The sequence below is a fragment of the Mus caroli genome, unplaced genomic scaffold (assembly GCF_978045245.1).
Source record: "Mus caroli unplaced genomic scaffold, Mus_caroli_1 scaffold_7, whole genome shotgun sequence".
NCBI classification, from domain to species: Eukaryota; Metazoa; Chordata; class Mammalia; order Rodentia; family Muridae; genus Mus; species Mus caroli.
In genome coordinates, this window is record NW_028227262.1 from 84,506,047 (window position 1) to 84,524,847 (window position 18,801).

At 36.4% G+C, this 18,801-nt stretch overlaps 1 protein-coding gene across 5 annotated transcripts in view; it reads right to left on the reverse strand.

Moving 5' to 3' along the window:
• Grid2 (glutamate ionotropic receptor delta type subunit 2) overlaps positions 1 to 18,801 on the reverse strand; it is a 1,534,794-nt gene that overhangs the window by 383,850 nt on the left and 1,132,143 nt on the right. For all 5 annotated transcript variants that reach the window (XM_029478539.2, XM_021164478.3, XM_029478538.1 and 2 more), the window contains one exon: positions 970 to 1,282. In XM_029478539.2, the coding sequence (XP_029334399.1) occupies positions 970 to 1,282 (313 nt within the window). The remainder of the gene's footprint in view (positions 1 to 969; positions 1,283 to 18,801) is intronic.

The window sequence follows — 18,801 nt, forward strand, 5'->3', positions numbered from 1 at the left end:
ACATGCAACTACACTTCAGATTCTTCCCTTGAAGAATCTGAAAAGAAAGTTTTCGTGACTATTGCCAGCCAGCACTGAGATCTTTCTCCAGGCTTTTTCTTCTTTTCTTTTTCACTATCAATGACTTTGTGGTTGTTGAAGTTTCACTGGTTCAATCTAGTCAATACCACAGATTTCCTGACTCTCCATGGCTCTCCACACTTACTCCTGACTCAGTTATGTGTTAGTTCTCACATATTTTTCTTGTGCTCAGTGCCTGTGTTAAATTTGCCAGACTGTTAGCCCTTGTTCTTCCATTTTCTATAATAGCCATAGACTGTATTAGGTCATGCAAAAGATATACTCTTCTGGAATAGGGATAACCATATAGTTAATTAGAGATTTATAAAGAAGAGAGTTCATTGAGTATGGATAACAAAGCAAAGACATGCTTTTGGATATAAAGAAATTGTAAGGTAAATTCATTGGTAATGATGATATATTAATGAATTATTAATCATAAATTTCCTATTAAAGACTCATATTAAGTAATATCTTTGGACTTCTAATTAATATTCAGAGAAAAAATATCTTGAATGAAGAACAAGAGCTAACTTATCTTGCACATGTAAATAATAGAACATTATTTTCTGTAGTAGTAAGGATTTTCATGCCAGAAAAGCTATTTTTCAGGAAGTCAGAGTTTGAAAGGAAAAACTGACCTTGAGGTACCCTTCGAATCTTATCACTGTCATTCAGCATTGCCTTTGCTGATGAAACTGAACTTACATCAAAAGACAAGCAGCCATTATTGCTGGAAGCCTGCTATGCCTGAGATCCACTAAGAGACAGTAGGAAATGTTATCTTCTGAGCACTGCTGTGAAGATTGTTAAGAGGCCTTATGATGCTATATACAAAATTATTTTAACTGATTATTTGAAACATCGTTTTCCTTCCTTCTTAACAGGAAAATGTACTCTTTCACTTACCTTGCTGTACAAAGGACCCATACACAAACCACATGGAGTTGTAGAGTGTAGTAGATGTCATTGATCCCATTTGCAATCGTGGGGGATTAAGCCAGTTCAAGAGGTAGACCAAGAGTCCCACAAGAAGGACTGTGCCAGCAATGCAGGCCCACAGAGATAGATCAAATGGTGCAAGGCAGGCAAACATATCCACTGTTTTTTCTGCCCTTCGAAGAAGGACTCCCACTGAGTAGTCCATGTAGCGTGTTGTAAAATCCACAACATTCTCCCGGTCTGGAGTGATGGTTAAAGCTGAAATCCCAATGTCAGCTCTCTGGGAAATTGAAAGAGAGAAGAATACATTAGTAGTGTGAAAACAATTCAGTTTGTGGCATTTCAGTTTGCCTTGGGGGAGAAAAAATGATGCCTAAGGCAACATCTTAAGCTTCTTTATATAAACTGAAAGTACTGCAGGGACTTCTTATAGACACGCTCTATGTGAATTTTGCATAGATTACTGCAGTTCTTGCCCCAGCTGAGTCAAACAAATTACCTCATTCACATTGCCAGTATATGTGGAATCAGTCAAGACACAGATAAACCAGATATACCTCAATAAACTGTCTCTTTTTTCCTTTTAATTCATTTTATCCAAGTCATCATTAGCACAGTAGCAAAATAATCAGTCAAACAAACAAACAACCCCAAACCAAAAACCATATTCAAAGAATTCTAAGAAAATGTTTCCAAGGCATTCAGTAATTCTTAACATGTAAACTCATGGAAAGGTCACTTAAAACTTCAATTGACACTATCCTTGGTTAAATTTTTATGCATGAAAGACTATATTTTGGGCTCTAAGCTTGTTAGGGCTGATTTAGAATATCATATGTCAAAAGGTTCCATGCTTCTCTTGTATAATCTTCATAAGCTATCAATAGGCAATTAATGACCACGGAGACAGCCATTTCTTGATGTCATAAAAATTCCTCTTCTTGGTGTATGTCTTTAGGTTCTCAGTGATCACAACAGCACATGTTAAGAGACATTACAGAGTTTCAGTAAAGCACGGAATAAATGGCTTTACCTCCAAATTCTGTGATATGTGGATGCATATTTTAATAAATAGGCATCTCATTTAAAGTAATGATCTGTGGTAGTGTTCCAAGCAAAGGAAAGCTTTCTTTGGACAAATATAAATATCAATAAATTGTATGTGGCACTCTTTCTAGCTGTTTCCTTCTTTTTAATTCTTTTGTGCAAGTATATAGAAATGAAATTTTAGCTTTAAGCACTGAGAAAAAGAGAGGGGAAAAAAATAAGATGCCACGTGGAGTGCAAAACCAACTTCAATAAATTAATTTTCTGAAATTGTAAAGCTCTTAACATGTTCTAGGTAAAGTAATGGTTTGCATGTGTGCAACCATGCATGTACGCATGTATGTGTATATGTGTAAACCAGGTCAAAATCTACTTGTTGCTTCAGCCTGTATTAGTCAGCTAAATAAAATATTTCACTAATCCATATAATTATCTATGAACTATGCATTTTTTTCTTTATTTTATGTTAGCATACTAAAACTTATTGAGATTGAGTGACTTTTTCAAGTCTCAGTTGATAAATACAGGATAAGTATTAACTATATTGTTTTCTCACTCCCAAGTTTATACGCATAACTACTTTAAATTTTTATAAAATATCATCAAACTTACAATAAATCCATACTTTAGGAAGTCTGGATAAGTTTGTAAGATAGAAATAGAATTTAGCGTATCTCCTGTGTCTGCATGTTTGTGTATTTATAGACACACATCCATGTTTGGTGTGTATGAATGCATGCATGTGCATGTGTGTGTGCATGTGTGTGCACATGCTAATGTTCATGTATGTTTACTGTGGCCTGAATATAAAGGTCAGAGGACAACTTACTGGAGTCAGTTCACTCTTTCCACCAAGTGGGTTCCATGGATCAAACTGAGGTCATCAGGCTTGGGGACAAGTACCTATACCTATATCTTGCTGGCTCAATATTGATATTTTCGTATTCAGTATGTCTAACTATTTTAAATAATAAACTCTATTGGTTATTTATTTATTTAGATATGAGGGAGTTATTTTGTATGAACTAAAGTGTTAATAAATATGACATTTACCTGCATGGGTCTAAAGATCCTAAATTTACTAAATTATCACTAAATATTAGTACTTGTGCATGCTTCTGAGAAATTTCAGTCCACTCAGGGAAGGTAAATCAGAATCAGGACAGCATTTCAATCTGACACATCTATGCACATGTGTGCATGAATGCACATACACACACACACACACACACACACACACACCAATGTACACGCTTTGATGTGTGACACCGTTTAACTTGTCATAATTTTCTGTAGTTTCATCATTTTCCCCTTTATGATCCCATCTAACCTATCATTATTGATTTTCTTTTATGAACATTCGCCTGTCCATTACTGTCACCATTCTTCTGGTCCCCTACAAATCTCCCTGAAGTCTACTTTTCTTCCTCTTTGTATTGCAACTCAAGCAATCATTCTTCAGAGCACATTCGTTTCTGCTAGATCATGTTTTTTAAGTAGTTTTCAATGGGTTGCCCTCATCATAGGAAGATGATTCAATTCATAATATGAGTTACACATGTTTTGGTGCACAATTCTAGACGTTCATCAGCATGGTCACACTGCGCCATCTTCTTACTGATGGTCTTCACAGACACTGATTCCATGGTCTGAACTCTCCCTAAAACCCCTTCAAGATGATTAACATCTGAACTGTTTGCAAGGTAATCTTTCCATGACCCTTTGTTAGTATAGTTGCATTTATATTAACAGCTACCTGCACACCCAGCTATTCCACCAGTTAAAAAAGTTATAATTTTCACATATTTCAATGAATTTTGATAACATATTATTCCACTATTAGGTCATAACTTCAGGCAGGCAGAAATTATGAGTGTACATACACATATGCACAAACGCGCGTGCACACACACACATATACACATTCTAATGCCTATTACCTATAAACTGAATTTTCTCTACTTGCTTTCTGTTAATATTTACAGTCAAAGGAGTTTTCTCTTTATTTTTCCTCCTTCTCATCTGTTACAGTCCAACTAGGTAGTCCAGGCAGGACAAAAGCCTTTCTTCTTCCTTTCTGAATGTGAAATGCTAGCCCTACAGGTATGTACCACAACATCCAGTCAGAGGAGAATTTCTTTTAAAGAAAGAGGCAAAATCAAAATTTACAAAGTTTTATAGCAATTATAAAAGATTAGCATCTTGAATAATTACTTGAAAATTTGAAGTGTGTTTCTGTATTTGTCAGTGTTTATGTATTTTATAGTTTTTTTTTTTTTGTAGTAACAGAATCTCTTCTAGCAGGTTTAATTTTTTTTAAATGACATGTCTAACATTTAATATAGAAATGATTATTTAAACTTTTATTAAGTGTAGCATTAAGACTAGAATATAAGTAAATTTATTCCAAAATGACTTTAACTGATTGCATAGTTAGAGCATTTTCTTTGGAAAGCGATACAAAAATTGTACTTTTTTAAGTCATGAAACACGAATGATGGGCAGCACACAGCACATGGGTATAACTAAAAAGAAATACAACAATCTTAGAAGATTAACTCAAAGAGAATCTGAGAACGATTTTTTTCTAAACTTAATCAGAAATAAGTTGTTACAGGTAAGAAGTGATTACCTAGTTTGTTCCTGACTGTGATGCTGTGAACATCACAGTAATGTGGATAACTGGCATGAAGTCAGGGGTTACTCTGAATCCTTACCTACATCCTATGTTCTACATATGTATCTTATGAACACAGTTAATTTGTCAATATTTCCTCAGATGGTATTGATAATTCGGTTTGCAAATGTGATTTTAGAAGGGTTGAGGATACAGCCCAGGAAGGCACGCCCTTGAAACAGGAGCTTGAGGACTTTTGTTCAACTCTCAGAATTCAATAGGGGAATGCCAGGGCCAAAAGAATGGGAATGGGTGGGTAGGGAAGTGGGGGGCGCTATGGGGGACTTTTGGGATAGCATTGGAAATGTAATTGAGGAAAATATGTAATAAAAAAATATTAAAAATTAAAAAAAAAAGAAATAAAGAAAGCAAACAGACAGAACAGAGGCAAGGCGCTGTGAAATTATAATCTCAGCTCTGTAAATGTGGAGACACACAGAACACTGGGACTTGTTACCCAGTCACCCTGGCCTACTGGGTGAGCTCTAGGCCAATGAAGAAACTATCTCAAAAAACCAAGGGTACAAGTTACACCTTAAGTTGACTTCTGGCCTCCAAGTACACACGTGCATATGCAGTTACATGCAGTTACCGACAAGCCTATATATCTAAACCTACATGCACATATGTATGCCCACAAATTAATCTGGAGTCGAGATCATTATATTTGGTAGGATATTATGGTAAAAGTCAAGGACAATTTACAAGTACTTTACTATGAAACCCCAGACTCTTCCAAGTCCTTTTAAACTGGCTTTGAGAAAAATGCTAGTTTCATATTTGTCTTTTGATGTAATTTGCATCCTTCACATATGTCTCAAATGTTTTGCATATCTGGCAGTCATCTATTATGTCAACTTTGGGAGTTTCTGAAGAAGCACCTTCATTCTTCACAGCAACAGGGATGCAGATTTCATCTGTGCCATCACCACAAACCACACACCTCTTCAACTCCCTCCACTGGTATCTTGTTAACCAAAAATGTAGACATGCATTTCAATCAACTATCAATATTCTTTACTATATTATTATTCAACCAGGTTTCTCACAGTTTTGAAATGCTCTGAAACAGTCATTTTTTGAACTCAAAATAAGTGAATAATCATGAATAGTTTAACAGTATAAAGAAAAGATAATAACTGGGTTTTTTTTTTTACTGTCTACAGCACATCTGTGATTTTATCTGAGCATAAAATCATACTTATTTCTCTATAGAAGTGATCATATGTACTGTACAATTCAGAATATGCCAAAATAAAATCATAGAACATTCTTTTAATTTTTGCAAATAAAACTTATAGGAACTCATTTTTCTCCTAAAAAGAATATACTTATTTCCCACAGTCACCAGTAATCTTGACCAAGAATTTGGACTCTTCCAAAGAGCTGATTACAAGTTTCAGTCTTAGAGCATTCCCTGGCAGCATACCTGATTTTTGTTGTCATTCTATGAAGAAGAAACCAAAATATTTCCAAGTAGTTTCTGCTCAAATTCATCCCACTGTGTTTCTCAAAGTGTGTGTTTTCTCCTTTTCATGATTGAGCTTTTATAGTTTAGTTTTATTCTTGACAATGTCTATGAATACTACTTGATATTCATTGCTCTTCAACTAATGTTATAATGTATAAAGAGAAAACTAGGAGCCCAGAATAAAAGAAGGAGGAGGAAGGGGGAAAGGATAGGAAGAAAGGGAGAGGAAAGAAGCCCAGATCACATTTACTATGTGAGGTTTGACTGAGCAGGTGGCCATACTTGAACATCTCAGGTCATTCATTTTGTAGCCAATGGAATGTAACCAGTAGTACAAGAAAGGTCTTCATTTTGAATTTTTATTGTAAAATCATTTATTATGGTATAAATGATTTTTAATGTTTAGTAGTAGTGTACATTAAGACTTCAACTTCCAATATTCCTTTCCTATGAAATATACAATCTGAATTACTACCTACCTGAACACAGAAAATGGATCAAAATGTGAAGGAAATCCCCACTATTAATTTTCTTAAAGTCAAGATTTTATGTAGGTATTTTAAAGATAAATAGACGTGGGTTAATATCACATTGTTACAGATTAATTTTAAATTAAAATGCTTAACACACTTAGAATTAATTTTCAAGTATACTTATGGAAATGAATAAATCTCTAGGCTGAACTAATGGAAATGCTGTTAAAGTAATTTTTATTCTGACATTAAGTCAGAGTTAACAATATTAAAATACATTTTCTTTTACATTTTTATGCATGGCATTTATGAACTCATTGAAAGGACAGAATTAATATGGTTATAGTTAGTACATGGTAGGGTAATTAACCTAATTTTGAAGTGCAGTGGATAAATAGGTCCTATCTCATTAGTGCAGCTATTAGTACCATTTAACACTTACATAGGACTTACTACCAGTTTTCAATTATCATTTCAATTTACCATCACAAACACTCTATGAGTTAAACTACTAATACCTCAAACTTGCAAGTAAGGAAAGTGAGTCAGATTAAAACATTTACCTAATGTCACAAAGAAGAGTCCGGAGCTGCCAACCCAGGCAAGTCATCTCCAAATCAGTCAAAAGCCTGCTACCCTTCCTGTCTCTACCAAAAGATTAGCTCACTGCTTCAGAACTACTGCTGAACTGCTCTCCTTCAGCACGTAGCTTCTAATTCACACTGTGAGATTCTTGCCTGAGATCTATCCATTTACTAACAGTCCAGACAGAATAAGAGAAGAGTATCAAAAATGAGGAATACTCTATATATGAATGAGACTTCCTAGAGGCTTTATGAGACATCTTATCTCTAGTCTTACTGGATCGGACTAAGTTATATAACAACCATAGGCCAAGAAAAAGGGGAATTCATGTTGTGTGCAAGCTATCTGGCAACCATTGAAACAAACAAACAAATGATAGCACTTGTACTGAAGCCCAACCAGTCATCTTTCATTGTATTCCTATCTGTAACATTACTGCATTCAGATCAATGCAAGTTCCTTTAGACTTTTATATTTTTCAATAAATATGGTGTTTTGTGAGCAACAAACTATATTTAGTCTCCAACTCTGGTCTTTTATAGATGGCAGAGTTTTAAGCACTGACTGTTTTAGTTACCTTCAACTCTCAACATGTAGGACAATGCATAAATATTCAAAAGGTATCTGTTGATTGTGAAGGTGTTCTGATTAATTTAATAATTTTCTTATTGAAACATTTTTAGAATATTTTATTTTCCTTGTACTTATTCTGATCAATAGAGATTTGGTGTACTTATTTATCTAAATATCAATGTTTTCACTAATTTAATACATGTTTTATTTCTGACACCATGATAAAAACAAGAATGTTAATATTAGTTAGCTTTTGGCATTCTTCATTTACCTGTAAGCATCCACTGTCAAAAATATTCCTTCCTGACTTCTAGCTCCCTTCAGCAAACTTCATGCCTGCTCATATATACTACCTAATTTAAAGTCTTAAAAGGAGTTGATTTTCATATTAATTTTCATATTAACTTTTCTTCATTACCCTAAATTCACCTACTGTTTCCAATGTTTAAATGTATTTTCACCTGGGTAAGATTCCCATTCCCCAGATGACAGTCACTGCTTCCATCTTCTGTTTTTCTCTACCTCTCAGACAATGGTTATCTCATAATATCTGTTTTATCTTCTCAGTGTTAATAACTTTTATAGGCAGGAATTATATTTTTTAAATTATATGTTTCACATCAGTACCCACAGTAGATTTCCAAAGAAATCTTGTCAACTTGTTACCCTTGGTAGAAATTAATGTTTTAATAAAAATCTTAAAATTTTGTACAAATGGAATAAAGTTTTTTCCCTTAGGAAGAAATCACCAACTTCATGCTTTTTAATGCCACTATGCCAGCCAGGCCCTTGATTTTAGTGTGCTGAGGTCTCATATATTCAGTTTACCCATCTGGGACTCACCTCAACATAATTAGTGAGCCATCTCACAATTCTGAGTTGAAGGCCAAATCTGAAATTCTAAGAAGGCAACTTGGCTGCCTGAGGGGACAGGTCAACAAAGCATGGGGTTGGCCATGCTAAGGAGCTGGCTAAATGTTATCATCCTTCTCGTTTCTGTAGTTCCTTTCTTCCTTCCTTCCTTCCTTCCTTCCTTCCTTCCTTCCTTCCTTCCTTCCTTCCTTTCCTTCCTTCCTTCTTTCTTTTTTTTTGTTTTTTTGTTTTTGGTTTTTTGAGACAGGGTTTCTCTGTGTAGCCCTGGTTGTCCTGGAACTCACTCTGTGGACCAGGCTGGCCTCAAACTCAGAAATTTGCCTGCCGCTGGGATTAAAGGCGTGTGCCACCATGCCCAGCCTACTTCAGTAGTTTCTATATTATCGCTTTATAAGAATTATTCCCCAATATTTACCCATTCTTCTATGTATTCTTTTGTATTTGTGTTCACTTGAATTATTACTATTATTTTTCTTAACTTGATTTATCTCTGATGATGAACATTCAGACTGAGAAAATGAAAAGCATTTGTAGATACTGATGGTGTGTATATATGAACAAGTGGGCATATGAGGCATTAGGGGCAGTACAAGAATTCAAATCAATGTAAATTATACTAGAGTTAGAAAGAAAGAAAGTATGAAATGATAGTTTAAATGAATCCTTTTGATTGTTCTGTCTAAAATAATTACTGAAAAAAAAACCAAAAAAGCAATGTCACTGTCAGGAATTGTCACAGGCCATGGACATTCCCCTGTACTGGGGCATATACAGTTTGCAAGACGAAGGGGCCTCTCTTCCCAGTGATGGCCGTCTAGGCCATCTTCTGCTACATATGCAGCTAGTGACATGAGCTCTGGGGGGTGGGGGGTCTGGTTAGTTCATATTGTAGTTGCACCTATAGGGTTGCAGACCCCTTCAGCTCCTTGGGTGCTTTCTCTACCTTCTCCATTGGGGGCCTGTGTTACATCTTATAGATGACTGTGAGCATCCACTTCTATATTTGCCAGGCACTGGCATAGCCTCATATGAGACAGCTATACCAGGGTCCCTTCAGCAAAATCTTGCTGGCATATGCAATAGTGTCTGGGTTTGGTGGCTGATTATGAGATGGATCCCTGGGTGGGGTAGTCTCTGGATAGTCCATCCTTTCGTCTTAGCTCCAAACTTTGTCTCTGTAACTCCTTTCATGGGTATTTTGTTCCCTATTCTAAGGAGGAATGAAGTATCCACCAGTTGGTCTTCCCTCTTCTTGATTTTCTTGTGTAAACTCACATTTTGACAAAACTCAAACCAAGGGCAAAGGATGAGATTGAGTGGATTTTTGTTTTAATTACAGTGAAAACTTCAAAAACTCTAGCATTTTCTTGGGATCTTTTTATATACTTAGTGGTCTGTAGTGAGGAATGGAATGTAGTTTCTCATCAATGAGAAGAGAATGAGCTCTCAGAAACGGTGCCTGTGAGCAAAGTGATTTGACAGACTGCCTCTCCAGTGATCATTCACCACATCCAGCAATGTGTGAAGTATCTGAGGAGTCCGTTTGAGTTACCCCACTATGCATAGGGAGCCTCTGTAGACACTGTGAGTCACCGCCCACCTTGACACAATTCAGTCTTTGTCATTTATTATTTGTATTTGATCAGGGTAATGAATTTAATATAAAGGCTACCTTTATGGAATTGTCAAATCTTAAGTAAACAGCAAAATACCTGAGACCCAGAACCAGAGCTGTGTGAAGTATCATGATGAAAGGGCATAGTTAATGTCAACTGTCATTCAAAAAATGGCTCTTTGTCCAAAGCATCCATTCTGAAAACGAATACGCAAAACCTAACAAAACGTCCTCAGAAGGGGTCCACACACAGACTGCTCTAAGGTGAGAGAATATTGCCATTTCCCATGTGTGTGTTTATGTTCTTCTTCATTCTAAAGATTCAAAGAAAGATGATATGATTCTTCTATTATATCATTGACACCCCTGAACAACAATGTACTGTGCCATCTTCCACAGGAGGCACATTTCTCCCAAGAAAACGATTAGGCAATGTAAACACTACCTTATAATTATGCACCAAGAATCACAGAAAAAATCATAGTTGGATTGTTTTTTAAAATTTATGTTGAATAGCTTCATTCAGATATGTGTTCTTTTATGTGTTTGAAATCATCTTAATCATTCAATTTTCCTGAATCTCTAGCCTGAGACAGATGAAAGCTGAGGTAGTGGGTGGCATTTCAATAGCCAACAGCAGGTGTCAGGATTTATGCATGATTTTCCAACCAGAGCTCTGGTCTTTATATCACCTTGGCTTTGACTGATTCAGTAGTCCATTAATTTATAACCTTTAACCTACCAATCTTTTTAATTTCAAACATATTTTCCCAAAGTTTTGCTTGCCCTTGCCTGTATGCTGTCTTTAAACCTATAACCATTCCTGGACAGCATCATCGCTTTTGGCAAACATCCAGCTCATGGTCTTTAGCTTGATTCAAGTCTTATTATTGCCACTTACCTATGCTTCTCACCTATTACACCACATGCTTAATGATTCAAGTCCTTTATCTGATTGAATTGCTCCTTGATGTTTGTAATGTGTGCCAATTAAATATCACCTGCAAATTCAGAAAATTGCTCCTACAACAATCCACTAAGGAATTTGCATCTACATAATTTATGCTTCCAGAGATCTCTCCTCATCCTTTGTGTTCATTAGTGTTAAAACCTCCTGTCAACAACAAATATTTAGGGAGATGTTTTGTCTTTTTTGCATGTACAGTGTATGTGGTCTTCTATGATTGTGTTTCAGCACCACTTTACACTGGTATCCAGTGGACAGATATTGGATATTTAACATTCAGATTTGCAAAACTTCTTACCACGTGCAACATCTGAACTGTTTTCAGGCTTACATCTAGTAAACTCTGGGAAACTCAATCAGGCCATTAATAAGTGTTTAGCCTGAAATACAAATTAACATTTTAGTCACTGATTTAAGATATCTACAAGGTACTCTTTTTTTTTCCAAATAAATATCATGCTCTTACTCCTCCCTTTAAAACACTTGGTTTGCAAAACCACATCACCCTTCAGAAGGTTCCTTAGCATCCATGGCTGGGTAGCCATAGGCAACTGAGGAAGAGGGAAAGATTCTGATTTGGTGACTGACAAAACCTTGGTGAGTACAGATATTTTTGAGGATTCTGTGCAGTCCTGAAAAGATGTGTAAGCAGGTTAAGATGTGTGTGCTCAACTTCCACACGGATACCTCTGGCCTCTTTCCAACTACTAATTCTTTCTAAAACACAGGAATTATGGGCATTCTGCCACCACAAACTGGACTTCCTCGGAGACAGTGATGAGAAAGATGACTCTTTGTTGTGTCTCCCTGCAGATTACTCTGACGGTGAGGCTGGTAAACCTCTGCCTTGCCAAGAGATATTACCACCTCCTCTTCCTGTGTAGATGATAGGGAGAGGGACAGATCAGCACACAGAAGTTTCTCTGAGCTATCCCTCAGAGGCAACTTCCTTTGCTCTCTATTCTTTATCTTATCTACTCGCAGAAACAATGCCACCAGTTCTCCTCACTCAGATGTAATAACTTGGAGGATTAAGTAATAACTCGGTGCTTGAGCTCCCATTAATCTAACACAGTTAATTGTGTTTTCATATGCTCTTTTTTTTACTACTTGGCACCACTTGTTTACATTCTAGATCAATAATTCTCCACTCCTAGACAGTTCCATGGGGCTGCTCATAAGGTGCCACTGTGTCTCAATGTCCATGGCTGAAGTTCTGTGTCTCAGGTGTGCTTTACTACTGTGCTTTATTCTGAAGCCATTGGCACATTTCCGCTACTTCTGATCATGTTTCATTCCTTCATTTCCTTTGAGTTTGCAAATCCTATGAGTTACTCCTTAGCATATTAACTAATTTCTCCCACATCAGTTTTTCTGTTAAATCTATCCCTGTCATTTTATTATAGTCATCCCTTTATTTCCAAATAGATTATTTTTTTAAGTATTCTTTCTCCTTCCAGTAACTGCTCAGGCCTGTCTAAGCTATCTTTTTGAATTCTGAATTACATAACACTTTTCTTCTATGTACATACCTTTTATATCATTTACTAGCTAAATGATAAAGTCTAAATTTTTGAACATGGCAAATCTGTCTTCATAAGGATTCCCAATGTTGCCTTCTACATTCCCATTCATTTTGAAGACCCAGCTCAAGTGTTCTTTTCCATACAATCTTTGCCTCTTCCCAGGGAGAAGCTGTTCCCTGGCCTAGGAGTTTCCATGACAGCCTATTTCATTTGTAACACTGTGTTGTTATTGTTTATTTATAGTTTATCTTCATGTATTCTATGGAATATTTAAACCTAAGGACAATTATCTTATATTTATATGATATAATATGGCATTAACCACCAGGCCAAGAATAGAGCATGTATTCAAAAGTGTGTGCAAAGGAATGGGTAAATATAGGGCATTTGATGTACTTGGCAAGGAAAGAGAACATAGTCTAAACCTTCTGCCTTGCACAGGAAATACTATGGAAATAAGTTCTCTTTGCTCTCTCTTCTCTCTTGTATATGATGTATATGTTTATGTATATGATGTATATGCATATGTATATGATATGTGTGTATATGTATATGGTGTATATGTGAATGATATATGTGTATATGATGTATGTGTTTGTGTATATGCATATGATGTATATGATGTATATATATTCATACATATATCTCATAAACTGGCATTTTCTTTTCCTTTCTAAAAATCAAATCTTGCACTTATTTCATATTTTATCACACTTTATATAGAACCTATTCAGCTTCAGCTTGCCTAAGCTTTCCTTACTTTTCTTCCCACATTTTCAACCCCAGCGAATATCACACTTTGTCTTCTATGGTTGTCAACACTCCCATCACAGATTCTGTCTTGTGAGCATAGACATAGTCCACATCTTTTCAAACTACCCTTTGAAACTCTCTCTCTCTCTCTCTATATATATATATATATATATATATATATATATATATATATATATAAAATCATTTTATCTTATGCATATGGACATTTTGTTTTCATGTATGTCTGTTTTCCATGTACTTGCTTAATGCCTTAGAAGGCAAGAACAGAATGTTGGATCCTCTGGGACTGGAGTTACAGATTAATTAGATCCTTCATGTGTGCACTGGAAATCAAATCCAAGTTCTCTTTAGCCTCCACATGTATGTATTTGTGTCACTGCGTGAATTCTGACCCTTTTCTTCACCTTACTGATAAGAAGGTTAAATTAGCACTTGGATTCTGAAACCAGACTCCCTGAATTTAATATTTTTGTAACTTTTTTATTAGATATTTTCTTTATTTACATTTCAAATGTTATCTTCAATCCTAGTTTCCCCTCCGAAAGTCCTCTTCCCCCTCCTCTCTCCCCCTGCTCCCTAACCCACCCACTCCCATTCCTGGTCCTGGCATTCCCCTATACTAGGACTGCCTGAATTTAAAACACGAGTCCTTATGTAGCTATGTGGCCACTTAAAGCTCATTTGCTTTATTTTGTTACCTGCCACATTAAGGTGGAATTATCCCTTCTGTTGTATTAAATGTAAATAAATACAAAGTACAAAGCATTGTGTTAGTGAGAGTCAGTTCTAGATTCATGCAAGTTTTTACCCCCACAGTCACTTCCAAATTGTTTTTTTTTTATTTTGATGGATGTTAATTGCCAGCAATGTCAAATATGTGAACTGAAATGTGTCTTTCAATCAAGTGACATTTTATATAATGATATGCAGAACAGAAAGTAACTATAACTAAAGGTGTAATACAAGTTGTTCCTTTCTTTAAAAATATCAATCATATTCCATCATCTACTGTGCTGTTGCATTATTAAATGCCCTACTCCATTGCAACAGATTTCCTTTTGGGTATCTTGCCCACTAGGTTTTTCTTTGGAGACTATGATGTCATTCTGTTTATTTTTATCTGTGGTTTAAAATTTTATTCTGGATCTTACAACCTCTTCATACACCTGTCAAGTGTTGACACAAACAGATCTTCACCATGGACTTGTAAACATTTTGCAGCCTATTGTTTGCAACTGCATTAGTATCCTCATTATGACTTTTAATTTACTGCTTTGTGTATGTGTAACTATTGATAGTCTCTTTATAATTGTTACAATTATTCTTACACATAAAAACGGACAGTAATTTACTTCTTACCTATTTCCCCTCCCTCCAGTTGGGCAGTTTTTTCCTTGGACAGCACTGCATATGTTTAGTCAACATGGTTTTTATGGAGGCATTCAGCAGAGCCTATCTTGGTGGTGGACACAGGCATGCTATATTTGTTTGATACTGGGAACAGTGCCTCCTTTTGGACACAATAGTTTATGGTCAGAGCCAGTGTGTATTCAGGCTGAGGTTCTGAATCAGATCTATTGGCAAAAGAACGCTAATGTTTATACTGGGATAGAAGAGAGGCTGAAACCTAAGCTTGGAGCTTCGAAAAGTCACCTTGCTGCCAAGATAGGAGAGACTGCCTAAGAACTGGGGCCACACCAAGGAAGCAGAACTGCAGCAGAAAAAGCAAGTCCAAGGCCTGATGAAATGTGCCTGGATCTTGTCCCTGGCAGCTTAGCTTTGTGAGCCATTAAATTATCTTTTCACTTCAATTGGATTGTCATTTGCAACCAAAGACACCTAATTAATTTAACTTAGAAAATACAGAAAGGTTATATTTGAGATGAGAATGCCTTTTCAAGCCATGGGAAGGAGCAAAGATGTGGAGGAGATTGAAGATAGAAGAGAAATGGGGCAAAGAAAGGCAGAGGGGGCAATTTAAATTCCATCTATATGCTGATGAGCCTCAAATGTATGTCCGTTCTGGATACCACGTCTGAACTCCAGACTCTTACATCAAATTACTTATCTCACTTTCTGTTTGGATGACTCCGAGGAGGACAATCCACAACTCTAGAGCCAACCACTGGCTCAGACTCTAGTTCTCTTATTAGCTGTTTGACTTTGACCAAGCTTTTACAATTCTCGTGGCTTTGTTCATTTTTATTCATCTCATAGGAAGAGTGGTTGTTTCAATTTTATGGAATGATTGTGAGGACTTCAGGTATCAACACTCACAATATGTTGACTGATATTTTGCTTGTATATATCTACCGATACTCATCTGTAAAATGTTAGTCTTTATGCAACATTCAGAGTACTCTTCTCAGTATTTCCTACCTTATTTTCCCCTACCCTAGTCAGGGTTATCATTCTCAAGTTAATTTCAGGGAGGTGGGAGTGACAGAATAGAATATGGTAAATGTCTAAAGTACTAGGAGAAAAAGGCAAAAACATTTAGTTTGGTAATGAAAATGGGAAGGTTTTAGACATGAAGTAAAACTTAGCAGGCAGTTGTTAAAAAAAATCCCTGAGGTATAATCGGGATAATGTTGTCATCTAATGCTGTATGATGACATCACTTAACTCATTTCTTAAATATTGAGACTTAACAATACCCGAAGAAATCTCAAATTGCCTTACAACTTAATATGGGGTACTATAATGATCAGGTAGATACGTTTAAAAGGCTTTTTACATGTATTTTTAAAAGAACAAGAAAACAGAAAGGGGAGAAGAGGATGCACATCATAGACTCCGCTCTTTTGAATCCAGTGACAATGGAAGGCTTCTGTGGACAGTTTTTAAACAGACTCTGAAAAACAAATAAGGTGCAGGAAGAGTATCTGCAGAATACAGATGGATTCAGGAGTAGGTTTTACTAAGGTGAAACAGATTAAAGACTTTAGCCTTGAAAATGGTGAATAAGAGAGGCAGAAGAAATCAGCAGGCACGTTGGTATGACAAATTATTCAGAAACTTTAAAAGATCATATTCTTCAAGATAAGTGAAATGCTGTGCTATGTTTTTCACGAGAGAAGTGTCTAGCTCATTCACACTATTGCATTGTGATTATTCTGTACAATATCATAATGGCTATGATAGGAAACTAGCTTAGATGTTTGACACCACATGACAGGATGAAGAAAATGAACTATATACACACACACAACAGAATTGTACTTAGCCATGAGGAAGAAGGAAACGATTGCATTTGGAAGAAAATGGATGAAACTGGAGATCTTTATGTCAAGAGAAATAAAACAAGTTCAGAAGAAAATTCCTGCCATATGCAGAGTTTTGATTCAGGCCAAAGTTGGCCTGGTACATAAAGGCATTTGTTACCAAGCTTGACAGTATAAGTTCAATCCCCAGGACCCATGCATTATAAGGAGTAAACTGATTTCCTTAAGTTGTCCTTTGACCTCTTTCCATGTATTGTAGCACATATGTACTATCTTTCTATCATGTGCACATGTATGCACACACATACATGCACATAAATAAGTGTAATAAGATGAATTTAGATTTATATACATGCATGTAGGCAAATAGGATGTGGAAATAGGGAAAGTAATAAGGATGAAATATTACATGTTCTTTTGTCACAAACAGAATATAGATTGGTTATAATCAAACACAGAGAGAGAGGGAGAGGGAGAGAGAGAGAGAGAGAAAGAGAGAGGGAGAGGGAGAGAAAGAGAGAGAGAGAGAAATCAGAAACAGACTATGTAGACTAGACTATTTGGGGAGAGAAAGAGAAACAGCAAGATTATGTATGTATATGATGTATGTGTATATAGAAACAAGTGATGAATGAGATGGAAAGTAATTGAACCATTGTAGGTGGAGTGCATAGGTGATGGCAGCTAGAGCAAAGCTACAAGTGAAGCTAGGAAGACAATGATAGCAAAGGATGTCTTTTTCTACTGCTGTGGTTGGGTAGATAAGATGGAAGGATTTCCCTTTGATCTTTCTTCCACCTCCCCATCTACCTATTAGTAGATGCATGTACGTAAGAGAGTTTTATCTGAAGACAATCTCTATGGCCTCTCTGAATCACAATGTCCACTTATGTGGAAAACAGTCCCTGTCAATCAACTTGCAAAATGTATGTTGAATTCATGTTTAAGCACAGCACCTGATAAAGGTTTACCAATCTGTCAGAATTGGCTAAGGAGACCAAGCGTAGTTTCCTTCCTTGCTTGTTTCCAGATTGATTATTCTGCTTAATCTTCACAGGGACTGTTTTCCACATAAGTGGACATTGTGATTCAGAGAGGCCATAGAGATTGTCTTCAGATAAAACTCTCTTACGTAAATGCATAACTGCTAACCCTGCCTAGTATCTGTTTCAAATCAAAGCTGTTGGGTTGCCAGTAGAATTACAGAGTACATGAAAGAATATTGATGTCAAAGAGAATGAAGAGATGGGATTGACATTTTTTCTGATTATCTTTTTTTTCTGATTGTCTTAGTATATTCAAGACATGATGCACTTTAAAGTCTGTACCCATCAGATAGACAATGGGCCTCTGTTGATGATCTGAAATGTATGAAAAACCTTTTCATTTTTTGTTGGTTATTTTATTTATTTATATTTCAAATGTTATCCCCCGTTTCAGTTTCCCCTCCACAAGACCCTATCCTCTTCTCCCTTCCCCTCCCTCAGTTCCCCACCTGCTCACCCACTCCTGCCTCAGTACCCTGCCATTCCCCTATCCTGGGTTATCAAGGGACTCCCCTCCCAGTGATGCCAGATAATGTGATGCTCTGCTTCATATCCAGCGGAGCCATGGGTCTCCCCACTGTATACTCTTTGGTTGATGGTTTAGTCCCTGGGAGCATTGGGGGGTCTGATTGGTTGATATGATTGTTTTTCCTATGGGGTTCATAGGAAAACCTTCAACTCCTTCAGACCGTCCCCTAATGCCCCCATTGGGATCCATTTTGAAATCAGTTATGTGACCCAAGCCTCTGCAGCAGGTTAAGAGTACTGTTATATGAAATGGTCATTAAGGAGTTACTTCAATTAAAACTCCACTGGAGTTCTAACAGAATGTTAGTAGCTAATGTGTCAACGTATAGAGTTTGATATCAAGGAGGCAACCAGATGAGGCAAAATATACATGTAAACTACCCCCAAATAACTGACTGACCACAAGAACAACCTACACTA